This window comes from Neophocaena asiaeorientalis, unplaced genomic scaffold (assembly GCF_003031525.2).
Source record: "Neophocaena asiaeorientalis asiaeorientalis breed wild unplaced genomic scaffold, Neophocaena_asiaeorientalis_V1.1 scaffold221, whole genome shotgun sequence".
NCBI classification, from domain to species: Eukaryota; Metazoa; Chordata; class Mammalia; order Artiodactyla; family Phocoenidae; genus Neophocaena; species Neophocaena asiaeorientalis.
In genome coordinates, this window is record NW_020173766.1 from 845,008 (window position 1) to 871,563 (window position 26,556).

General features: G+C 48.9%; 1 protein-coding gene across 7 annotated transcripts in view; it reads right to left on the reverse strand.

Annotated features, from left to right (window-relative positions):
- Window positions 1-26,556, reverse strand: part of CCDC12 (coiled-coil domain containing 12) — a 48,493-nt gene that overhangs the window by 20,391 nt on the left and 1,546 nt on the right. For 4 of the 7 annotated variants that reach the window (XM_024751440.1, XM_024751442.1, XM_024751438.1 and 1 more), the window contains exon 2: window positions 13,271-13,315. The exons of 2 other annotated variants lie outside the window; for them this stretch is intronic. In XM_024751440.1, coding sequence (XP_024607208.1) covers window positions 13,271-13,315 — 45 coding nt within the window. Of the gene's footprint in view, window positions 1-13,270; window positions 13,316-14,743; window positions 15,159-26,556 lie in introns of those variants that run through there. One more of the 7 variants, XM_024751439.1, reaches the window with a different exon arrangement.

A 26,556-nucleotide genomic window follows, 5' to 3' on the forward strand; every position in this document is an offset into this window, starting at 1 on the left:
TTTCTATTTCCTCCTGAGTCAGTCTTATTATATCGCGTCTTTCAAGGAACAGCCATTCATACTGAATTTACTGGCATAAAGTCGCTTATAATATTCCCTTATTATCCTTTTTTAAAAATTTTATTTATTTATTTTTGGCTGCGTTGGATCTTCGTTGCTGTGCGTGGGCTTTCCCTAGCTGCAGTGAGCAGGGGCTACTATTCGTTGCAGTGCGCGGACTTCTCATTGTGGTGGCTTCTCTTGTTGCAGAGCACGGGCTCTAGGCACGCAGGCTCAGTAGTTGTGGCACACGGGCTTAGCTGCTCCGCGGCATGTGGGATCTTCCCGGACCAGGGCTCGAACCTGTGTCCCCTCCATTGGCAGGCGGATTCTTAACCACTGCACCACCAGGGAAGCCCCCCTTATTATCCTTTTAATGTCTGTAGGATCTGTGGTGATATCCACTGATATTTATCATTTGTGTTTTTTCTCTTTCCTTATTAGACCAGCTGAAGATTTATCAATTTTGGGACACGTCCAGACTTGGTGTTTTTTTTCGTTTTTGTTTTTTAAATTTTTTGGCCACGCCAGGCGGCATGCAGGATCTTAGTTCCCCGACCAGGGATCGAATCCATGCCCCCAGCAGTGGAAGTACGGAGTCTTAACCACTGGAAGTCCCAAGACTTGGTGTTTTAACTCCGTGTTTGCTCCTCAGTCCCCTCTCAGAAGGAGCCCTCACTAGCTGAATGCACCTGCCTCTGGATGGTATACAAAATGGGGGGCGGGGAGATCAATCCATACTTGCTGCCTGAATGCAGGGCAACTACCAGAAGTAGCTCAATTAACCACCAGAAATGTAGAAAAGCAGGGGGAGACGGGAGGCTGCTGCATCTCCTCCTGCTGACCTCCCCACCCAGGCAAAGACAAGGGTCCCTCTTCCCTTGTACCCCTGGACCCCTTTGTGTGCTGGGTCTGCCTTAGACACAAGGATAAAGGAAACAAGAACCCTGCCCACAAGGAGCTCAAGGAGCAGGTTTAGACAATGGTAACTGCCGCCAAGAGTGAGGAGGAAAGCGTCATTCAGTGTTTTGTATACTTGGAGAATCGGCAAGGAACAGGTGTTGTCAGGGAAGGAGGTTACCCTTCAACTCAACTCTAAATGTCAAATGGGGACTTGCCAAGTGGCTAAAGAAGGCAGAACATTCCTGGGAATGGTACTTGCCTGGCAGACATGAGAGCAGAGCAAGGGCACTGATAAGACCTGTAGGGCAGACCCAGGTAGCTGGCCCACCCAAGACTGCGGGGGTCAGGAGTAGAGGGGGGCTGACAGGGTCTTCCTCCAGTGCTCTGGATGGGCGGAGGCTGATGCTTGGAAAGGCACTTTGGCAGCCTGGAGAGTGAGTGGTGGGAAGGGACGGAGACTAGAAACCAGGTGAGATGCTCCACTCCCAGCCTGGACCTGTCCCTACCTGTTCTTTGTGCGTATGCGCTGGGGAGGGTGGTTAAGAGTAACTGAGGGCCGGGTGGGTGCCATCAGGGGCAGATGTGCTGAGGCAGGGGCGCTTGCTTTGAGGGGACAAGGAACAAGTCCCTCCCTCATCCGAAAAGGAGCTGCTGCCTGGGGCTCTCCCTTCCAGAAGAAAAAGAGGCAGGAAAGGGTTAACAGAGAGACACTTCAACTTCTGGTCTAGGTTCCTCCCACCATGAGACCATTACTGAAGCAGCTGGAGAGCCAACAGAAACTCACAGGTACAGAAACACTTTCCAGTGCCCAGGCAAACATGCCTCATTAGCTCTGAGTATGCCTGGGGTACTGTCCATGGAAACAGCCCTTCTGTTCAACAATCAAGAGAACAGGCTCCAAACCCTAGTTCCCTAAGAAGAGGTGGAACTGGCCCCGGTTTGAGCCTTTCCAGTTCCAACTTGGCCCAGGGTGGGGAAAAGTCAGAGACATGGGCACAGATGCCAGGAAGTGGGGAGCAGGAAGGCACTAACAATGCTGAGGGCAAACCTGGCAGGTTGCACAGTATCACCCTGCTGCCCATCCTCAGAGCCAGGGCAGCCCCATGTGGGGCAAAGGGACTTCCTGTCGGGTGCAGCTGCAGCCGGAGCTGTGCTCCAAGGGCACTTAGCGGGCAGGGCAGTCACCCAGAGTCTGACTCACCCTGAAGATGCAATGATAAGCCCTGGGCCGAACACCACCACGCCTGGGCACAGAAACTGCATGGCTCTCTACTGCCAAGAGACCAGGGAAGGGGGTGGGGAGGGGAGGTTCCAACAGGCAGCTTGGGCGGCAGGGCCCCTGACTCTGGGCCCTGGCACTCAGTTTGCTGCTAGGATGGCCTGGCCGGTGTGCCCACTGCTCAGTAGGTGGAGAGACCCTTGAAGGCAGATGCTTGTCTTAGCCACCTGTACCCGTGGGTCTGACACCGCCTACAGCAGGCACAGCACAGTGGTTGAGCTCATGGGCTCTGGGTGGGAATGTGTCTGGCAAGCCGGGCTCAATTTCACCTTGCTGTGTGACCTTGGGCAAGCCATTCAATCTGTCTGGCCTGGGTTTCCCCATGTATGAAATCCAGGGCTATCATACCAACATCATGGCAATATTACAAGAAAGAAATGACCAGGGAGGAAGGAGGAAGGTCTGCGGCTTGGGTAACAGGACAGCAGACCCTGAGGGGCAGGGAGAATCGGGCCAGGGCAAGAAGGGAAGGGCCGCAGAGAAACCACGAGGCCACAGGCCCAGACTGCTGGCACCTGCAGAGGTCATGGTAAGTTTTCACTTTGTTTTCACCAGGCTTTCTCTGCAATCCCGAGATGGGCAGTATGATAACATCTGCTCCACGAAGACTACGTCAGAAGACATGTCAGACAATCTGTACAGGGGGAACAGGTCTTCTGATTCCCCGTTCAGTGCTTCACCAAGGATCAGAGAGTTCAGAAGGGGAGGGTGGGCCCAGAGCTGAGAGCCACTGCTTCTCCTGTGGGTGTGGACATTCCCTAAAGGCCTGTGAGCGGAGAGAACAAAGCGAACAAAGCTAGCAGGGAGTTGAGGGCTGGGAGATAAGGACTGCAGATAAGAGCCGGAACTAGGTCAGTGGCGATGGGATAGAACAAGGGGGTGCCTGAATGCTGTGAGGGGACAGGAAGAAGTCAGGGACGACTGAGGTCCTGACCCTGACTCACTGGGAGAATGAAGGCGCCTTTAACAAAAAACGGTGGCAGTGCTTATTAGGCGACAAAGAGAAAGGGTGCGGCAGCTTTCAGGATGACCAGGGTTGAGGCCTAATGCCTGGAGTCTGGCGATGGCCGGTGCAGACAGTGCCTGTCAAGGTGTCCTCAGCAGCAGAAAATGGGCCCACTCCTCAGCAGAGGCAGCGCCGGCCCCACCACTGATACCCCATCCCGAGGCCCAGGCAACGGCATGCATGGCCTTGCCCCAGATGACTGCTGACGTCCTGCGTGTGGCAGACCAGTGTGGGGAGGTGGCCCCAAAGCCAAGCCGGGTCCTATTCTTGCCACAAGTGCAACTGGGGAACCAGTCATGCTCAAAGGGGGTGGCAGATAACCCCTCCAGGAGACTATTAGTCAACAAATATTGACTGGCTCCCTCCTGCTAGGTACTCCACACTGGCCGAGGAGAAAAAAAGAACAAGTAGGCACCTAGTGTTCACAGACCAGGGTGGGGACTCAGCCTGGGTCCATGCACAGGATTCCAGAGGTCCATGATCAGACACACACACAGGCCAGGTGTGCAAAGGCTAATTTTTCTGGAGTAAGAATCCACAGCTCTTCAGATTCTCAAGGGGGTGACGACCCAGAGGAGGAAAGGGAAGGTGACAACAGCATGGTGGGGAAGGAGGTTCTTTGGGTGGCACTTGAGGTATCTGGGGAGGCTCTCCAAAGGAAGTACAGTACCACCTGTCTTGCATTTTATTATTTTTATCTTTTTAAATTAATTAATTTATTTTTGGCTGCGTTGGGTCTTTGTTGCTGCACGCAGGCTTTCTCTAGCTGCGGCAAGCGGGGGCTACTCTTCATTGCGGTGCGGGGGCTTCTCATTGCAGTGGCTTCTCTTGTTACGGAGCATGGGCTCTAGGTGCGCAGGCTTCAGTAGCTGTGGCACATGGGCTTCAGCAGTTGTGGCTCACGGGCTCTAGAGCACAGGCTCAGTAGTTGTGGCGCATGGGCTTAGTTGCTCTGCGGCATGTGGGATCTTCCCGGACCAGGGCCTGAACCCGTGTCCCCTGTATTGGCAGGGGGATTCTTAACCACTGTGCCACCAGGGAAGCCCTATGTCTTCATTTTAAAGGCTGAGTGAGAAGAGGGGCTGGGGGATGGGCAGCAGAGGGAACAACTATCACTGTGAGCGTGCACAGGGTTGCTAGGGCCCTTCCACTGCTCCCACATCCCCTGCAGGAAAGCCTTTGGAAGGTCACACTGAGGGCAGAGCAAAGACCAGTCCCCTCCTTTCCTTCATACACAGTCAGCCTGGACCAGTTCCTTTGGGCAGCCAGGCAAGACTCCCAACTCCCACCCAGACACCTGTAGGGGGCACTGTGGTTTGCAGGAAGCCAGGCAGCAGGACTGGACAGGCCGGACGGTAGGAAAATCACTCTCCACTGCTTACCAACGGTGAGACTGTGGGCACCTGCAGGACCTCTCCGAGGCTCTTGTTCCCTCCCCGAGGCTCTTGTTCCCTCCCCTGTTAAAGTGGGGCTGGTGCTATGTCACAGGGTGTTTGAGGATTAAACAAGCTAACTTGGGGTCCACCATCTGGTACAGGACCCCCCATGACACCCATTATGGGAAACAACCTGCTGGCATCCTGGGGTGTTCCGAGTCCTGCCATCCATCAGCAGTGAGCCTGACTCTTGCTGCATCCTCCTGGGGAACCAGATGTTCCCTCTCCTTCCCCCGCCACCACCTGCTTGCCTGACCCCTCAATATCCTTTTCTGATAGTGCTTCTTTATTTTCTGCCAAGTTTTTGTAAATGACAAAATTTAATTTTTAAAATTAAGACTCAAATTAAGAACGACCTGTCCGACTCCTTCAGGGGCCCCAGGCTGGAAGAGCAGATACCACATCTGTGAGGCTTCCCTACAGAAACCTTGTTCTGCACCCACCACAAAACTCCACGGCAGCTGAAAGATGGTTGGTGGGTTACAGCACTTTCCCCTGGCTGTGCGGGCTGAAAGTTACACCCCTTTTTAGCAGAGGGCATTCTTCCCAGGCAGGCCCTCTAATGATAACTGTCCCAGACATTCGATTTTACCTGGATTTGCCTACAAGAGATTTTGTTTATCTCCTGTCTTCCTGCCTAGATTCAAGCTTCAAGAGGCCTGTCCATCACTGTTCCCCAGCACCTGGCACATGACAGCAGGGCAACAATAGCCAATGAATGAATTGACAAGTCGGGGGGAGGCAGGATGCACATGTTAATTCCCCCACTTACAGATGAGGTTCTCCTCCCCAAGTTGGTTGTCTGAGCCTCCAAACAGCGCCCGTGCCTCAGGCATCACTAGGCTTGTAATGTCGGACCCTACACTCTTTCTGTCAGTTTGAGGAGACAGACAACTGGAAGCCCACTTCCCTGCCTCTACACACACAGTTCCTTTTACCAACACATCCGCTTGTTCACCGCTAAGCTGTCTGTTCTATCCTCCCCTCTGACAATTACCCGCGCCTCTGCTTCTTTCCCAGAGAACGAGGGCAAAAATCTCAACAGCGCCCACTCCCTAAGAAAGTGGTAAGAATCAAATCTGACTAGGTTCCATAAAATTAGAAGACTTCCCAATACAAGGTGAGCTCTGGGGAGGGCTGGACCCAATTGTTATTCAACTCTGTTCTACTGTATTTCCTACAACAGCAGTTGTAACAGTATGCCAGGCAATTGATTATTCAATTAATTGAAATAACATTTAAATTAATCAGCATAAAAATTTAATAAGGTCAATACTGCTTTCTCCTTTCACAGATAAAACTGGAGGCCCAATGCTGTTACTATTAAGTAACCCATCCAGAGTCACACTGCTTGGGGTTGCCAGCGCCCAAAAGGTAGTGTGGGCCCCATGCCTAAGTGGCTCCCCCACAAAGCCCAGCCCTCTGCTCTGATCCTACTCCCACCCACCTCAAATACACAGGTGGTCTCACTGGCATCCAATGGCACTCAGCATCACATTACAGGGCTGATATCTCTTCCGGGTGACATTTCAGAGAGACATGACCAAACCATCAGGAGCCCCACATACAGACATTTCTGGGCCAGGAACTCCAATCCCAGGAAAGCACCAAAGGAGACAGAAGAGCAATGTATGTAGAGGCATTCACAGCTGTGTTTCTCATAACAGGCAGAAGTGGAGCCAGGAGGGAGATGTGACCTGCCGGACACAGTGAGGCAGGCCAGCTGCTCGCTGAAGTAGCAACCTGATGGGCATCACCGTGAGATAGAATAGGACTATGAGGGGTGTGGAGCCCACACACGTAACCATGAGTGAGACCACGGCAACACCTGACGCAGAATGGTCACAGACTTCACAGGCTCACACAGCAGGGCTGTGGGCAGTGCTTCTTCCGTTTCCTTTAATTCTGTTGTCAAAATGACTTAATAACAAAATGATTTAAAAACAAGAGTGACACGAGGAACCCAGCTGCCTGTGGCTCACTGCTTGACTGTACTCACACCATAAACAGACTCTCCTGACCTTCACCTGGCTCAACAGGAAAGCAGGAAACCATGGGTGGCCCTCAGGCCCAACACAGTCCAGTCAATCTTTAATGACCTTTCTCAAGCTTAAAAAAAAAAAAAAAGCAAAAACTAAAAACCCAGCATTGGTGGGGAAAGGAGAGGACAGACTGAGGCCTGCACACACCAGCGTCCCTGTGCGCCCAGGGACAGGCCCCACAGTCACACTACAGGCCGAGGGGCCTCCAATCAGGCCAAACATCTCCTGCTGAATAATCAGCGTGAAAATTTCAGTTAAGAACTTAACTGATGGCAAACGATGAGGTTACCTCCCCTCCCCTCCCCCTGCCCCACCATTTCCCTTTAGTGGAAGGAGGGGAAAAACGTCTCCCCTGCCATAAAGCAGAACTCACAACCACCAGGACTTCCTCACCATGCTAGACTCACAGCTGAAACAAGAGCAAGCGAATCCCAATGGCAAATGATAAGGTCCCTGAAGCTCCCCTGCCCTGGTATGGGACAGCCTCACATGGCACTGCAGGGGGAGCTGGCCTGGAGCCCCCTCCCTATCGCATCACAGGGGACAGCCAGAGTCACCAGGCACGGGGAATGGGGGGCCCAGACGACCAGTTGTGGGGAATGGAAGAGCCACCCGGAAGCTCAGGTCCTGAGGACACGCCGCTGGTGTCTGACCCTCTTCAGATCCTCCGGGCTGAAGAGCACACAGGCCTCCCCCTTGCACCTGAACTCTGGCTGGTGGGCGGGATTCTGAGGTGGAGTCCCGAAGGGAGGTCCCAGGGAGCCTATCTCCTGTGTGTTCACCATCCCTGGATCCAGTGGAAGCAGCAAGCAAGGGTCTGAAAACCCCAGTGAATGGCCCCTGAAATGACACCCTTCCACACGCCCCACACACACCTAAGCACATGTGCCTGTTCACACCGATGCTGCGTGTCCCCAAGTGGTTCCCCAACAGCCACCAACAGGACGACATCAGGGCTCCTGTTACCAACATCACACGGCTGGCTTATTAAAAGCCTGTGATCGACTAACATGAGCAGCTCTTCTCCACGTGGACAGGTGTCAAAGCAACCCCAGTCCATGCCTGAACAACAGATTTTGGAAACTTAACTGTCTTAGTAGACTTCACACACAGTGAAGTTGATCTTGCTGACGTGGCTGCTGCCTGCAGACGTTTAAATAAGCCCCTGAACTCCTCCCAAAGGGTAGGTCTGCTTTTCCTTCAGAAAAATCTCAGCCCAACCAACTCCAAGTCCATGTGCCTGCCACACTGCTTCATTTCTTCATTCGAATGTTTACAGAGTGCCTCTGGGTCTTGTCATCTGGCAGACAAAAAGGTGACTAAGATGTGATTGCTGTCCTCAGGGGCTTGAGGGGCAGGTGAACGGGGAAGCAGACAGGTGAACGGAAAGTCCCCACACAGCGAGGCCGTGAATTCCTGGGTGCTAGGGGAATGCAGAGTGACTAACAGCTGAGGGGAAGACAAAACCTCAGCTCACCTGGAGGAACACTCAAGGCAGAGCGGGCATGGCAGGGAGCACCGGAGTTACTGGAAGGAGTGGGTGTACTGAGGCTGGGCCTTGTGTCCATGGAGAGGGCAGAGACCCCCAAGGTACACCTGGAGGAGGGACCCAGCATAGGAAGGCCTACCCCATGGGCTACAGACTTTATCCCATGAGCACTGAGAAGCCAGTGAAAGGACAGGCAAGGAGGTGGCAAAAATGTGCTGAGAGTGTTATTTATAAAGAACATTCAGAAAGGGCCAGAAAGTGCAGGGCTCACTGGTTGAGGCCACTGGAAAAACAAGCCACATATGGGTTCAAAAAGCCACCTCCTTACCCCAAGGATGGCAGATGGCAGCTGCCTCTGAGTCTGTCTGGAGGGATAGACTCTTCCAGCTGCACGGTACCATGCTGTGCTTGCAAAGCTGCCCACACTTCACTCAGGTACACAGGGCCTCTCGTCCCCACAACTACCCTGGGATCAGGCGTTATCATCCCGACCAAACGACAAGGTTCGTAACAACTAAGGAACTTACTCAACGGTTCACAGCTAATAAAAGACAGGTCAGCATTTAAACTGAAGTTTCTGATTGCATCATGCTTCCAAAACTCAAATAAACAGGCTCAAAGCTTGGGTGTGCTTTCTGCACAGTAGCCAGAGAAGTGTGACCATGTCCATTACCAAGTGAGAAAAGTAACAAAACCATAAACTGTTAGGGCTGCAAAGACCTCAGATATCATCCGGTACAACATGAACTAGATCCAGTGGTCCAGGGAGGGTGTTAGAAATCAAACTGACCACATCAGAATCTTCCACCGTAAGACCCAGGAATCTGAATGTTTCAAGAGCCCGCCCACTCCCAGGTCATGATTCTACCACATGGCCCGATTGAGGAGCTTCTGAGTCAGACCACATCCCTCCTCTCAAAGAGGCTGACCCACGGGAGGAAGTGACCTGTATGATGCCACCCCAAGCTGCCTGAGTGCCTACTGTGGTCACCAGGGTGGGTGGGCTCTGGATCAGAGCAGGCAGGATGAGAAGAAACACAGAAATCTCTCATACAACACAGACATCCTGAGAGCCGCAAGAGACCCAAGTAAAGTACAGGACAAGAAGGGCAAGAGCTAGGGCTAAACTAGACCTCAGGTCTCTGGACTTCAATTTGACTGGTATGTTGTCTATTTTACCATGTTGCCTGGAGCCATGGAAGAAGGTGACTGGAACTTCAATTCCCAAGTCATTCTATGGGCTGCCCAATGCCCACGCCCCTCCCTTACTTGGGAAGGCTCCACGTGGAGCCTCGAGGGAAGAAGAGCCAGCTGCAGCCTATAAAGTGCCCCCCACTCACTGTCCCAGCTGTGGGGAGGCGCCAGCAGCACAGACTTCTCTCTGGCGGCATCGGTAGCGGAGCAAGCTGCAGTGTCTAGTACTTGAGAGCAAGCCATTTTCCTGTGAAATGCTGGGCTTCTTTCTGACTGCGAACCTCCAAGGTAGGCTCTCTCTTTTTTCAAAAATGAACAAACAAACCAGTCAGAGTAGATTTCTGTTGCTTGCAACTAAGTACCCTAGCTTCACGTGACCACTTACAGCAACAGCCTAACAATATTTATGGGCATCACTTTCAGCAGTCCAAGTTTCATAAATTCCCTGACTCATCTGATCCACAGGGAGACCCTGGATGCAAGTGAGGCAAAGGTTCTGATGCCGAGCTTGCAAATGGAGAAGCTGGGCTCAGGATGTAAAGTGTTCTGTGGACTGGGTCCCAGCATTCCCCCAAGTCCAACACAAAGGCCAATGGGTGATGCAGGCAAGCCAAGGTGCTCACCTGGCCTGGGGTTCCTCTCACCATCCTTCCATCCCAAGCTGGAGCTGAGCTTGAAATGTGCAGGGTCCCAACACTGGCACCCCAGTTCAAAAAGCAAATTCTTTACAAGTCAATTCCCAGGCAAGTCAGCGGTTTACAGAGCAACAAAGTGCGCTGAAGCTCCTAGGAGACTAGAAGCTATGTTAACCTCCGATCAGCTGCTTCTCAGAGTGTCACAGTCTGAGAAGTAAAGGTAAGACAGCTGTGTCCTCGCTGGTGTGATCTCCAAGTGATAAAAATCCTAATTAAACCAAATTTAAACTACAAGGCAGAATTGGCACATTTATTTGTTGCGGAAAATATCGCTTAAACAAGGTCTTTCGGTCTTCACCTACACATATTTCCTCTGGAAGCAAAGCCTTTTTTTCTTTTTAACCACATGCTGGGCTGAAAGGTTGGGAAGGCAGAAGCACACAAGGAAGCTGTGCTGTGGGACTACGCTGAGTTCTTGAGCTTCTCAGAGCTGCACTCTCCAAAACTGCAGAGGGGCGTTAAATGAGGGAGCGTATGTGATGTGTGCAGCTCTGTGCTATGGCCGCACCGAGAAGTCCTCGATCAGTAGGCGCCAACACGGTGATGACTGACGGATGCTCTCACCTGCACCGTCCGTGTGAGGCCCCGAAATTCTACCGCCCAAGTGAGGCCTGCTCCCCCCACCCCATCCCTGAAAGGGGTCATATGACAGATCCCCACACGCATGCCTCTCCCCTCCCCTCACTTCATCTAGAGGAGGACTGATCCCTTGCCCTTGAGCTGACCTCACTTTAGAAGGGCAGATCCATCACGTGTGCAGAGGACATGAGTCCAGGTCAGGAAAGCTAGTCACAGTGGGAGGGTGAACTGAGGCAGGAGCTTCTCCTCAAAGTCAGACACCTCCACATGTGCCAGTTGTGCTCCAGCCCCTCGCCTTCTCCCAGGCCTCCAGACTGCCTTCCACTCAATCCCTCCTCAAGTGTTTTCTCAGCACCTCTGCTGGGTCAGTTATGCTGCCTGGGGCACAAAGCCAACCAATAAGACACAGCGGGGAAAGCAATTCACACTGGGCTCAGGACTCCCTCCTCCATGCAGCCCACACCCTGCTGCAAGCCCTCCCTCCAGGAGGCTCACAGCTCTCTCAGACACCCCTCCCGTCCCTCCGCAATGCACAGCAGTACGCAGTATTATAACTGGTGTGCGCGGGTCTGTCACCCCACTGGGCCCAGCCTCACTGATATCGGTCCCCAAGCTCTTCACAAGCCCAGCACACAGCCGGCGCTCCTCAGTAAGAGTAAGGACAGCGGTTGCAAAGAAGGGCTTGGAAACTTACGCCTCGCCCCAAAGAGCCTAGGCCTCAAGCCCCACTCTCTAAGGAGTCATGGACTCCTGGACCCAGGGCAGGAAAGTCCTGCTCTCACCAAAGGACTGCCTCTCCCAGCTATCAAACACACAGGTGCTTCTTCTTTAGGATTCAAACTGCCCTGCCAGAACTGGAGTGTGGCCCTGCCCTGAACACAGGGTGTGGGGGGAGAGGGAGTGCCATCCTTGAAAGGACAAATGTTTTCTGCTCCAGCCATTCACATTTTCTCTAGACAGAGCAGCTCTTGAGAACCCTGAATCAAAACAGCCCTGGAGTGTGGATTTTACTGGCCACGGGGCCTCATTACCACAGCAACTGTTTTTCCTCTTGGAATTCTTTCAAGAGTACAAGCTGTTGCTTCCCTCAAAAACAAAACCGGGGAGAAGCCAGGGCACCGAGGAGTAAGGGAAGGCCCTGAAAGAAGGAGGGCCAGACGTGACCAAGCCACAGCAAGCTCTGCCTTGGGTTCTCCCAGATCTCTGCAATGGCTTAGCAACTAGAAATGGCGAGTCCCTCCCAGCTGTTTAGGGTTGTATGTGTTGGGGGGTGGAGAGGAGACAGTGTTGAGGGTGTGGGGTATGGTTCATGTGTGTGTTTTGGGGAGTTATAGGATGTGTAGAGGTGTGGGATGGAGGTACTGAGGGTTGAGAATGCAGTGGGAGTGGGTGTAGTCTGGCGGGTTGCTGTGTGGGGTACGTGGGGAGGGGCTGGGGAAGTGTGAGGAGGTGTGGGATACGATGATGTAAGGGAGTGAGCGGGGGTAGGAGGATGTGTGTGCCGGGTGCTTCCCTGGTGGCACCGTGGTTAAGAATCCGCCTGCAGATGCAGGGGACACGGGTTCGAGCCCTGGTCCTGGAAGAACCCACATGCCGCGGAGCAACTAAGCCCATGAGCCACAACTACTGAAGCCCGCAAGCCTAGAGCCCGTGCTCTGCAACAAGAGAAGCCACCACAATGAGAAGCCTGCACACCACAACGAAGAGTAGCCCCCGCTCACCACAACTAGAGAAAGAGCGCAGAGCAATGAAGACCCAATGCAGCCAAAAACAAATAAGTTAAAAAAAAAAAAATGAACACGGGGGAAAGTTGGGGAGAGATAAATGGGGAGATTGGGGTTGACAAATACACGTTAATATATATAAAATAGGTAACTAAGAAGAACCTACCGTATAGCACAGGGAACTCTACTTAATACTCTGTAATGGCCTACCTGGGAAAAGAATCTAAAAAAGAGTGGACACATGTATATGTATAACTGATCAGCTATATGTATAACTGATTCACTTTGCTGTACACCTGAAACTAACACATCATTGTAAATCAATTATACTCCAATAAAAATTTTAAAAATAATAACAAAGAACACAAATTGCATTTCAATTCTGTATTACAATACTTAGTACTATGGAGCAACCACATCCCGGTCCAAGTGTTAGCAGGAGTGAATTTAAAACATACAGCCCGAGTTTGAAACAGCTGACCTAGAAGCAATCGTTCGAGGCAACTCATATTTCTAGTCAGAACACCCCAGTCAGTTGGTCCAGAACATGGAGAGAGTGGATGGCAAGTCCAAGCAGCTTTGGGGAGCCAGGCTCAGCAGGTCCCTGCCCTCTGTGTGAGTCCGTGGTCTGGTGCACAAAGCCAAGGGGCTCAGAGTCATGGTACAAAGAACACCCAGGACAACTGCCAATGGCATGAAATATCTAAATGCTTTGTTAAAATAAGTTTGAGTTGTCCCTGTCCCAAGGAGCTGCCTGTCTACTGAGGGGCTGGCATGAACTGGGACTCAGTAACATTCAAAACACAAAAAAATTAGTTACTACTATTATTATTATAGTAACTACAACTATTATCAAGATGTGGGAGGTTAGCAGTACGGCTTACCAAGGACGCTGCATGCCAACCATTCACAAGGAAACAGTCTTCTTTCTAAAAAAACAAATGCCAAATAATAAGTAGTGCTGAGTCACTGATATCCATATGGGGGAAAAATCTTGACCTCTATCTCACACCATGTAAAAATAAATAAATTCCAGATGGACTGGCAATCTAAAGGTGAAAGGTAAAACAGTAAAACTTCTAGAATATAACATAAGAGAATATCATCATGACCCAGAGTATGCAACCATATTCTTAAATAGGCCATAGAAGGTACTGGGGGAAAAATTGATAAACTGGCCTACATTAAATGAAGAACTTCTGTTCATCAAAGAATGCAATTAAAAGCAAGAAAAGTGAAGGCCCAGAGGCGGTAGAAGAGACAGTTGCAGCACACATACAGAACAAAGGACTCACCCAGGACTGGAATAAAGAACTCCTAAAAATCAACAGGAAAAAGTATCAGGCAATCTAATAAAAGGCCTGAACAGGTACTTCATATAAACATATGAAAAGATACAGAACTCTACTAGTTAGGAAGAAAATGCAAATTTAAACCACAAAAGTGCTAGAGAGAACTCTCATATACACCGCTGGTGGGAGTGTAAAATGGTACAGGCGTTTTGGAAAACTGTTAGGCAGTATCTACCCTATATATGCCCTATGACCTAGCAATTCTACTCACAGGCATACACCCAGCAGACATATGTACATAGATTCACCAAGACATGCACAAGATTGGGTATAGCAGCATAATCCATAATAGCCCCACCCTGAAAATCTAGAGTGGAATGGATAAAATGCGGTGTATTCAAACAATGGAATACTGTACAGCAATAAGAATGAAGTAACGCCACACTCAATAAAATAGACCACACACATAATGTTGAATGAAAGAAGCCAGATACAAGAGTATGTGCTGTATGATCCATTTACATAAGGTTCAAAAGTAAGAAAAGCCAAACTCTGGTGTTAAAAGTCCCAAGGGATTGATTACTCTGGAGATGTAAGCACCTTGGGTGGGGGCAGGAGGGGGATTCTGGAATGCTGCCACGTTTCTTGATCTGAGTTACTGATTACATGGGTGTATTCACTTAGTGAAAATAACGGAGCTGATTTGTATACTTTTCTTTATGTATAATATACTTCAATTAAGAGTTGTTTTTAAAAAATTTTTAGTGCCATTTCATTGTTGTTAAAACAGAAAAACTGACATCCATTTAGAAACCAAAAATAAATCATTAAAACCTAAAGCGGGGGCTAATTCTGTCTAGATGACAGTAAGAAGTAAGTTCTCCAAAGAGAAGAATATCTCGGGGTCCCCAAGCACACCAAGAAGACAGCTACCTGGACACCAAGAGGGAAGCACATTCCCTCACACCCTCCTGACTCTAGGAGACAAGCGAATACAACTGAGGGATTCACCATCAAGGTCACACAAATTCTTTTGTTGCAAAAGCTAACAGAAAGATTACACACCAGCTTGAATTTCAAGATTCCTTTGCTTTCCAATTCCTGTCCCCCATCAGTGGGGCCTTGAGAACACCTGGTTACACCTTGTAATGCCACAGAAGTCACCTGAAAGGGAAACTGAGGCCTGAATAACTGCATCAGTGCAGTGAAGGAGCAAGAAAGAGGGATCTTGTCTTCTGGCTTCCTGTCCAGGGTCTCTTCTGCTACATGAGGCTGCCTCAGCCACCGCAGGTGAGCTAAACCATAAAGGAGCCAGACAGCTGTGCATCTACCTCGGGAAGCCCTACCCTCCCGGGAAACTTAGAAAGAGGTGCACCCTTTGCCCAGCTCAGTAGCTTCTCCCCACATTAGCAGAGCAAGCTGAGGGAAGATCTTGTTCTCTTCCCCGCAGCCCATGGCAAAGCCCCTCCCTGCACAGCTCCAAGGGGGAGGCTGCACCAGTTCCACCCCATCGGGAGGGCTCCAAGGGACTCAGCCATGAGGTGGTGGGCTCCTCTGTGCCCATCTCCAGGGGGGCAGTCCTGTGTGACGTTGTACAGCCCCTGACCCTCTCTGGGTCTCCACTGTCACATCTGTAAAGTAAAGGGGTCCTCACTGTGGGTAGAACAAGAGTACAGCAGAAAGAATAAACGCACATACACACTTCTCATTTCTCAACACCTTTCTGTACCCACCACCCCACTTCATCTTCATCCTGGAGGGCCGGGGTTACCGTGGCCGGCTGAAGAAGTGTAAGCTCAGGAACACGAGATTTACCTATCAGTCTCAGAGTTAGCAGAGTAGCAGGCAAGGTGACAAATGCAATCTGCCTAGGCAACCCTGGTGCAGGGAACCTCAGAGAAGCCACCAGCCTGACTCAGAGGCAGCACTCAGTTCAAATGGAGGCAGCCCTCGGGGCCTGCCCACCCACAGGGATGGGTAAGGGCAAAAGAGAAGGAAGCGGGCTTCCCTGGTGGCGCAGTGGTTGAGAGTCTGCCTGCCAATGCAGGGGACACGGGTTCGTGCCCCGGTCCGCGAAAAGGCCGCCTGCTCCACAACACAGGGCCAGCCCAGAGAGCCAAGCCACAGGAGCACTGCCTCAGCCTGTGCTACCTCTCCTGAGAGACCAGTGAGTCTTACCGCTGGGGTCCGGTTGAGGCCTTGCTACAGTGGAAAGGAGGCCCAATTCACAGTGAGGCTGTGGTTGCCATGCTGCACCCCTATCCAGCCGGCCTGGACCCCACTGGCACCCTCCCCTCCCACACACACTTCCCTGAAACAGCTGGACCGAGCTCGCCTGTCACCTTGTCCTGCCCAAAGCCATTCCATCCTCACCTGGCTTCCCCCAGCCCCACTGCCCCCTCCCTCTAAGTTTCCTCCACCAACTCCTCCGAAACGCCCGCAGGGCGAGCCTCAGGGCACTGATGGTGCCCCCAGTTCTCCCCCTTTGCTGTCTAGGCTCTGAACCCAGGGGCCCTCATCTAGACCTACAGCTTCAAATCCTACTACACAAGCACCTCTCAACAGTCCAGATGCCCGCCTGCCAGTCTCTCTGCACTTAGATGTCTAATAGTCGTCTCAGGCCTAAAGTGACCTAAACTGGACTCCTGATTTCCCCTTCAAGACCACTGTCCCCTGGACTTATCTCAGGAACAGGCCCCGCCATCCACTCAGCTCACTCACCCCACAGCCCATCTGTCAGGACGTCCCGGAACCCTGTCCGACGGCCACTGCCTCACACCTGGGCTAATGCAGCAGCCTCCTACCGCCACACACTGTCAGGGCAGGGCACTGGTGCTCGCTCAGGCCTCCAGTGGCTCCCTATCACCCTCGGAGGGAGGTCCAGCCCCTGCGGCCCCAGCCTCCCAGGGCCTCTCTACTCTCATGTCCACCCTACGCCCCCAACCTTTGACTCTACTCCTGCCACACAGGGATTCTTTCTGCCACTGAAACAAGTCAAGCGCCACCTGCTCTTCCCTAGATCTTGGCATCCCATCCCTCCCCCCTCCCCACCCCTCACTCCTACCCCCTCTATCTCAAATCTCCCACTCAAAGAGATACACCCCTCCATCCTACCCCCTCTATCTCAAATCTCCCACTCAAAGAGATCTTCCCAACCGAAGGCGGCTGTGCAGTACATGCGCGCGCGCGCGCGCGCGCGCACACACACACACACACACACACACACACACACACCAACACCCCCATCCTAGCCCTCACAAGTTATCTTCCCTGTTTACGTGTACTTTACTAACCACCCACTCCTCCCATGGAAGCCCCTGGAGGCAGGGAGGCAGTCTTATTCACAGGCTGGATCCCCAGGGCCTGGCACACAGCTGGTGCTCAATAATACTTGTTTGGTAGCTGGCTGCAGAGTTCCTGCAGTCAGAAAGGGCAGCTAATGCTCCAGGGAAAGGAGATGTTCTACTTCCTTTTGTCAAGGGAGAATGTCAGGGGAGTGATCAGAGATTTCCAGAAAAATGCTGTATCAGAATCATCTGGGGAACTTTAAAAATGCTTTGATTCTAAGATCCTGACAGGAGGTTTGGGATGGGGCCAGAGAAGAGATTGCAAATTGTCTCCCCAGGTGATCCTGATGTACTGGTAGATCTGAGGACCTCTGACTGAACCAACATCTTTATTTCACAAATGAACAAGTCAGGGCCCTCCAAGGGGATGACTGAATCCAAAGTTTCAACACTGGTTCATCAACAGGTATCTGTGTTGGGAGCCCAAACCTCCCACCCACAAGGTTCTCTCTCTCACTGGCTCTAAGACCTTAGGGTCTGAGCAGAGGGGGGGAAGAGGTCAGTCCTTAAGATGAATGGGAACTGCAAACCTCGTCAAGGTTGCAGCTCTGCAAATCTACTTTGTTAATCTAACATTTGGCACTAAAAATGAATTCCACCTTCAAGGAATTAGGGCTAGGCTGAGTAAAGCCAGGGTACCAGGAGGATGTCCTCTTTGCTTCCATTGGAAACAGAGCAGGCTCCACCCACTGTCACTCAGCAGAGAGGGCTGGAGGACCACTTGACTTCCCTGCTTCCAAGAGGGCAGAGGATAAAGGACAGACACTCATGTTTATAAAAGGCCCATGGGCAAGATCTTGAGCTGGACACTTCTTGGACCTCTTTCTCTGGGCTCCTAGCTACTGAAGAGGTCAGAAGCCATGTCTAGGATAGGGAGGCTCAGAGTTTTGAAGATCTGCTTCTATCCCAAAGATGTGATGAATGGAGCTGAGATTTGAACCACATTACCTGGTTCCAAAGCAGATGCTCTCCGCTAAGCCAGGCAGCTCCCACCAGGCAGCTTGATGGCAATTTCTGTGTGTGATGGGAAGGAGACCCCTTCCTGGGGACCGCTTGTTCCCAAGCACCTGGGGTTGAGGAGTGGAGAGGGATACAGGGCCAGGGCCTAAGGGACCATCCAGGATTGGCAACACGGCAAAACATAGGCACAAGAGGTCCCTTCAGCCTCAGGTTTCCTTGTCTATTAAATAGGGAGAAACCAACACCTACCCGAAGGGGCTGCTTTGGGGACTGAACAAGTCACGAGATCCCGTCACAAACGGCCGTGTAAATGTTGTGACTGCCCACCTGCAAAAGGCTGTCAACCCAAGAGGCAGTCACCTCCTCGAGTGACTTAGCAATCAGGCTGCTGGGCATGGGGTGTGGCCACATGGGGTGGGGACAGAGACAACTTCCTGAGAGGTGATCAGGACATGGACACGTCAGACTCCCCCCAGCTCCCTGGGCTCTCCTCCACCGCCCCTCTCACTGCCCTACTCTGCCCCCCCGCCCCCCCCCAACTTGCTAGCCCTTCCCTCCAGCTCCCTCTTCTGCCCCTATCTGGCCAGGACATTCCCCGGCGCACCAAAGTCAGAAAGTTTCAACGTGCTCCCCCTTTGCCTTGGCACTGCTCCCACTCTCCACATGCACATTCCTTGAGTGTGAAGACCACAACTGTGCCGCTGAATGGTCAGCATTTAACTGCACTGGATGCACACACAGAAGGTCAGGGATATGCATGTGCTGGAGACACCAGCCACGAAGACTGGCAACTTCAAAGCCCTCTGCCCCAACTCTAGGCCCCCCAAGACCTGGCTCTGTGTTGCAATGGGTAGTACATTGGACTTTTAGGGCCCCCAGGCTGATCTGATGGTCCCCTGGGTGGTTTCCACCTGCCCTCTCCCTCTTACCTCTCAATAAATGGGAGTTAGGTAGACACGGTCTCTTATGAGATGGACGAGAGGAAGCAAGTCCTCCAGAGATGCACTATCCTGTAAGACAGCCATAAGTCAAGTGTAGCTGTTCAAATGTAAGCTAATTAAAATGGAATAAAATTAGTGTCCTGTTAGCCACATTTCAAGGGCGCAAGCGCCACATGTGGCTTGTGGCTGTGGTACTGGACAGCACAGATGGAGAACACTGAACAGTGCTGCTCTGGTCTCTAGAGCCAGGTGAAAAACAGGAACTGCTGTTGAACCTGAAAGCTGACAGCCAGACCTTGGCCCCGAGATCACACCCAACCCCTGAGGGGCTGGCCAGGCCGACAACCAGTCTCCCTGTCTCAGGGCAGAAAGAGACAGCCCAATCCAGGCCAAATGTCGGTAGAGCCAACAGCCAAGGGCCAAGTGTTTGTGCCAAGTGAATCACCTTCAGAAGCCACCATTTGGCTGCTGAGGAAGAGGTCAGAAAAGAAAGTGGCCTCACAGTGCCCTGCTGGATGGCATGGTAGAGAGATGACACAGAACCTCACCTACAGCCTTGAACTATTCACCTACTCACCCAGCTTGGAACTTCTGGATGAGCATCAAGAAATGAGGTTCAAATACTGCAGTACAGAAATATGTGCCCGGGCAAGCTGGCTGCCCTTGCAGCTGCAAGCCCTGGCTCCTGCAGAACCTGGCCACCAAAGCACCCAGCAGCACTTTCAGACCTCATCCCTGCCCCAATCCCTGCCAAGTGCTTGCTGTCAAACCCTCTGGAGCATCCCCCACTCTCCCTTCTGTGCCCCTGAATGTTCCCATCTCTGAACTGCTCCCCTGGAACATTCCTCTCCAGCTACTTTAATACTCCCTTCCCAGTTCCATCCACCACAACTCAGCCCATGTTCCACTCTGCCTTCCCATGAAGCCTCCCTGGACCCAGCTTGGCTTTCCCAGGAAATGAACCCCAGGAGCACAGTCGAACATCGTATGTGGTCTTTCCACCTGTCAACCTGGGTTGGCTGACCTACAGTATGCTGCTACAAGCAGGGCTGTCCCTGCATAAAAGCCCCCTCTAGCAGGGGGTCTTCCCTGGGCTGGAATCCAGGAGAGTCACTTATGTTCCATAACCTTGAGCACCTGAACCTCTTCTTGTCTTGCCCGCTCTCAAATCAGTTGCGTCAGGTGGGCTAGCAAGGAAGCACTTTGTAAAACTGCTAAGCTGCACAACCATGATGGAGCTTTACTGCTGAATAATACACAGGAACTTCATGACTATAAGTTTGAGGCCATCTGTCACAATCTCAGCACTGATTCCTCCACACTACACTAAATTACAAGTTTATAGTCTTGTGGGGGAAGAAAGTAAGATAACACCACGAGGAAAATCAACCTCATGCCCAAAACCCTGACGCCTCCTGCAAAACCATGTGCACAGAAAGGTATCAACGAAGGACCTGCACAGAGTCTAGGGGGCCAGCAGGGAGCCACCCCATGGGGCAGACAGGCACTCTCCATCAACAGGGGCACGCTGAGGCAGCGCTCAACCCTGGAGTCTCTCCCACAGAGGCCTCATCCTGACATCAGAAGACTGAACTAAAAGTGGGGCACCACTTCCTCCCTGAGGGAGGAGACCACTTGCTTCCTATCTGCCAGCAGTAGGCAGGCCGTACTTCCTCCGCACTCACAGGTCCCAAGAGAAATAACTGTGGACTGAAAAATTAACTCAGACTTTAGACCCTTGACTGTCTTTTCCCCAGGCATCTACCCCAAAAGTAACGTCACTCAAGAACTGTGGAGAGGGCTTCCCTGGTGGTGCAGTGGTTGAGAGTCCGCCTGCTGATGCAGGGGACACGGGTTCGTGCCCCGGTCCGGGAAGATCCCATATGCCATGGAGCAGCTGGGCCCGTGAGCCATGGCCGCTGAGCCTGCGCGGCTCCGCAAAGGGAGAGGCCACAACAATGAGAGGCCCGCGTACCGCAAAAAAAAAATAGAACTGTGGAGATTACATATGACACTAAAAACACAGGTAACAGAAGGTAAGAAAAGATAATTTGGACTTTATCAAGATTTTAAAAACTTTCGTGCATCAAAAGACACTACCGGGGCTTCCCTGGTGGTCCAGTGGTTGAGACTCTATGCTTCCTCTGCAAAGGGCACGAGTTTGATCCCTGGTCAGGGAACTAAGATCCCACATGCTGTGAAGTGCGGCCAAAAAAAAATTAAAAATAAAAAACAAAAGACACTACCAAGAGAGAGAAAAGACAACCCACAGAATGGGAGAAAATATTTGCAAATCCCATACCTGATAATGGTTTAATATCCAGCGCATATAAAAAAATCAACAACTCAACAACAGAAAGACAAGCCACCCAATTAAAAAATGGGCAGAGGACATGAGTAGATATTTCTCCACAGAACATATACAAATGGCAAATAAGAACATAAAAAGATACTCAACAGCAATAATCATTAGGGAAATGCTAATCAAAACCACAATAGTGGACTTCCCTGGTGGCGCAGTGGTTAAGAATCTGCCTGCCAATGTAGGGGACATGGGTTCGATCCCTGGTCCGGGAAGATCCCACATGCTACGGAGCAACTAAGCCCGTGCACCACAACTACTGAAGCCTTCACGCCTAGAGCCCGTGCTCCACAACAAGAAAAGCCACCACAATGAGAAGCCCGTGCACCACAACGAAGAGTAGCCCCCGCTCACCGCAACTAGAGAAAGCCCGCACACAGCAACGAAGACCCAAAGCAGACAAAAAATAAATAAATAAAATTTCAAAAAAAAACAAAACACGACAGTGAGATACCAGTTCACACCTACTACGAGAGCTATAATTACTTTTTTTAAAGGAAAATCACAAGTGTTGGCAAGTATGTAGAGAAATTGGAACCCTCATGCGTTGCAGGTAGTAGTGGAAAATGGTACAGCTGCTCTGGCAAACAGTTTGGCAGTTTCTCAAAAAGTTAAACACAGAATTATAAGCAATTCCACTCCTTAGGTATATACCCAAAAGAACTGAAAACAGGGACTCAAACAAATACTTATACACCAAAACGTACACCAATACACCAATGACAGCATTAGTCACAACTGCCAAAAGGTGTCCATCAACAGATGACTGGACAAACAAAATGTGGTACGTACATATAATGGAATATTATTCAGCCTTAAAAAGGAATGAAACTCTGTTACACACTAGAATGGATGAACCTTGAAAACTTTTGCTAAGTGAAATAAGCCAAACACAAAAGAACAAATACTGCAAGATTCCATTTATATGAGGTATTTACATCAGGCAAATTCAGAGAGACAGAAAGTAGGTTAGAGGCTACGAGGCGCCGGGGTAAGAGAGGAATAGGGAGTTATTGCTTAACGAGTGCAGCGTCTCTGTTTAGAGTGATGAAACGTTTTAGAAACAGTGGTGACGGTTGCACAACATTGTGAATATACTTAACGCCAATGAAAAATGGTTAAATGGCAAATTTTATGTCATACAGATTTTACCATAATAAAAAAAGTACCAAAAAAAAAGAACTGTGGCAAATAAGGTTACACCCATCCTTGTCAGTGGGAAGAAGGGCCAGAATCAGGACTAATTGGGATCTTAATCAGTAGGGATTAAGGCATGTACATACGGGCAACTTGGACTTGGGGCCTATACTCTTCTTTTTTTTCCTTTATTTTAAAATTTATTTATTTATTTTTGGCCACACCATGCGTCATACAGAATCTTAGTTCCCCAGCCAGGCATCAAACCTGTGCCCCCTGCAGTGGAAGCACGGATTCTTAACCACTGGACTGCTAGGGAAGTCCTGGGCCTATACTCTTTCTCCACTATTGTTTTTTGGGGATGTAATTCATAAAACCTCAAGGAACCAGAAATTATGTAGGAAAGCTTCTCAACTTGCCCCCACCCTGCCTCTGAGAAACCAGCCCAAGTCAGTGCATAAAGAGAGCCACCACCTGTTCTCATGGTCCCTCCTAACCGCAGCACTCACCTGGGATACCTCCTCCTTATGTGACAAATAAAACCGCCTCCCATTTATTGGCCTTAGTGCTGCCACCTATAAATTAGCCCTCCTTCTTCCTTCTTCTCAAGGCTGTCATCAAGACCAGATAAGATAAGCCAGGCAGGCGGTATCATTAGCCATGTTAAATCTGAAAACACTGCTGCCTTTAATAAAGAAATTAAACTGCTAGAGCTACAGAGTAAAACAGGAGCACCATGTACTCCCCATCTCTCTTTCCTTCTTTCCTTTTCTTCATAACACCATCTCCGTCTAACACTAGATATATTTTGCACGACCAGCTGTGCCCCCAACTAAATGGAAGCTGCTTGGGGCACAGACTTCTGTGTGCTTTGTTCACTGTGATACCTCCAGTGCCTGACTCACTGGTGCACAGTAGGTGCTCAGTACACCTCTGTTGAAGGAATGGATTACTAGTTCTAATAATCCATTTTGAAACAAACCAAACAATATTCATCACCTACTGCTAATGCACTATTGACACCACTGCATGGAAATCTAAGAGTCAACTAAAAATTCTAACTTCGCTTTCTAAGCAGGAAAAGGACTATACGAGTGGAAAAATCAGGAGCTCCTAGATACGCATGCCAAGAAAGGAAAAAGCTTCCAACGGAATCAAAATTGTGGCTTCACAGTAACTCTTGTTTCTTAAAATGAATGCAAGGAAACTCCAAAGGCCAGTGAGCTCTCAATTGCAAGAGGAAAGTCATGTGATTTCCAAATGTACATTTTTCAGAAATGAGTTCACAACCATGAGCTTTCTGAAGTCAGAACTGTGAAGATTAAACCAATTAAAGTAGTAATCAGTATGCCAACAAACTGGATAACCTAGATGAAATGGAAAAATTCCTAGAAACACACGATGTAACTAAACTGCCTCATGAAGAAATAAAAAATTTGAATAGACCTATAATTAAAAAGACGACTGAATAAGTAACCAAAAACCTCCCAGCAAAGAAAAGCCCAGGGCCAGATGGCTTTACTGGTGAATTCCACCAAACACTTAAAGAGTTAACACCAAACCTTCTAAAACTCTTCGAAAAAAATGAAGAGAAGGAAATACTTCCTAAACCATTCTATAAGATCAGCACTACCCTGATAGCAAAGCCAGACAAACTACAGATCAATAACCCTTATGAATACTGTTGCAAAAATCTTTAACAAAATACTAGCAAACTGAATTTAGCAGCATATTAAAAGGTTTATACACCATGACTAAGTGGAATTTACTCATGAAATGCAAGGATGGCTCAACTTACAAAATTAATCAACATAATACAATAATAAAATGTAGGAAAAAACCACACGATCATCTCAATTGATTAAGAAAAAGCATTTGATGAAATCCAATTCCCCTTCTTGATAAAAACACTCAACACTAGAAACAGAAGGAAACTTCCTCAACATGATAAAGACCATATATGAAAAACCCATAGTGAACATCACACTCAATGGTGAAAGACTGAATACTCTTTCCCTCAGGTCAGGAACAAAACAAGATGCCTGCTTTCAACACTTCTATTCAATATGGTACTGAAAGTTCCAGCCGGAGCAATTAGGCAAGAAAATAAATAAAAGGCATCCAAATTGAAAGAGAAGTAAAATTATCTCTCTTCAATGATGACATGATCTTATATGCAGAAAACCCTAAAGAGTCCACCAAAAAAACAAAACAAAAACAAAAAACAAAAAAACAAAACAAAAACAAAAGAACCGTGTTAGAATAAATAATAAATTCAGCAAAGTTCCAGGATACAAAATCAATGAACAAAAATCAGCAGCATTTCTATATGCTGGCAATGAACAATCTGAAAAGGAAATTAAGAAAACAATCCTATTTAAAACAACACTAAAAAGAACGAAATACTTTGGATTACATTTACCAAGGAGGCTAAAGACTTGTACAATGTAAATTAAAGAGTTTTGTTGAGAGAAATTAAAGACTTAAATAAACATAAAGACATCCCATGCTCATGAATTGGAAGACTTAATATTGTTAGGATGACAATACTACCCAAAATGATCTACAGATTCAGTGCAATCCCTATCAAAATCTCAATGGTGTTCTTTGCACAAATAGAAAAATCTATCCTCAAATTCGTATGGAATCTCAAGGAATCCCAAACAGCCAAAACAATCTTGAAAGAGAACTAAGTTGGAGGACTCATTCTTCCTGATTTCAAAACTTACTACAAAGCTACAGTAATCAAAACAAAGTGGTACTGGCATAAGGACAGACATCAGACCAATGGGACAGAATAGAGAGTCTAGAAACAAACCCTTGCATATATGGTTAAATGATTTTCAACAGGGATACAAAGAACATTCAATAGAGAAAGGACAGTCTTTTCAACAAATGGTACCGGGAAAGCTGGATATTCACATGCAAAAGAATATACTGGATCCTTATGTTATACCATATACAAATATTAACTTAGAACGGATCAAAGACCTAAATGTAGGAGCTAAAACTATAAAACTCTTAGAAGAAAACGCAGGGGAAAAGCTTCATGATCTTGGATTTGATGATGGTTTATTAGGTATGATACCAAAAGCAGGATCAACAATAGAAAAAGATAAACTGAACTTCATTAAAATTTAAAACTTTGTGCATCAAAGGACATTATCAGGAAAGTAAAAAGACAACCTTGGGAATGGGAGAAAATATTTGCAAATCACCCATCTGATAAGGGGTTAATATCCAGAATACGTTAAGAACTCCTACAATTCAACAACCACCACCAAAACCCAATTTAAAAATGGGCAAAGGATCGAATAGACATTTCTCCAAAGAAACAAATGGCCATAGGCACATGAGAAGATGCTCAATATCACTACTCATCAAGGAAATGCAAATCAAAACTACAACCACAATTAGGATGTGTATAACCAACAAAACATAAAAAGAAAAGTGTTGGCAAGGGTGTGGATAAACTGAAACCCTTGTGCATTGCTGGTGGGAATGTAAAATGATGTGGCAGCTATGGAAAACATGGCGGTTCCTCAAAAAGTTAAACACAGAATTACTGTATGATCCCAAAATTCCACTTCTGGATATATACACAAAAGAACTGAAAACAGGGACTCAAACAGATATTTGTATACCCACTACTTACAACAGCCAAAAGCTAGAAGCAACCCAAATGCCCACTAACAGATAAATGAATAAACAAAATGTGTTATATACAAACAATGGAATATTATTCAGCCTTAAAAAGGAATGAAATTCTGACACATGCTGCAACATGGCTGAACCCTGACAACATTACGCTGAATGAATAAGCCAGTCACAGAGAGGCAAGTAGTATATGATTCTCTTATATGAGATACTTAGAGTAGTCGAATTCAATGAGACAGAAAGAATGGTGGTTGCCGGGAACTGGGGAGAGAAGGGGAAGGGGAGTTATTGTTTAAGGGGTACAGAGTTTCCATTTGGGACGATGAAAAGTTCTGGAAATAGTGGCTTAATTATATAACACTGTGACTATCCTTAATGTCACTGATTTGTACACTTAAAATGGTACATTTTATGTTATGTATATTCTACTACAATTTTTTAAAAAGTAAAGGAAAAAAATAGGTCCATATTTTC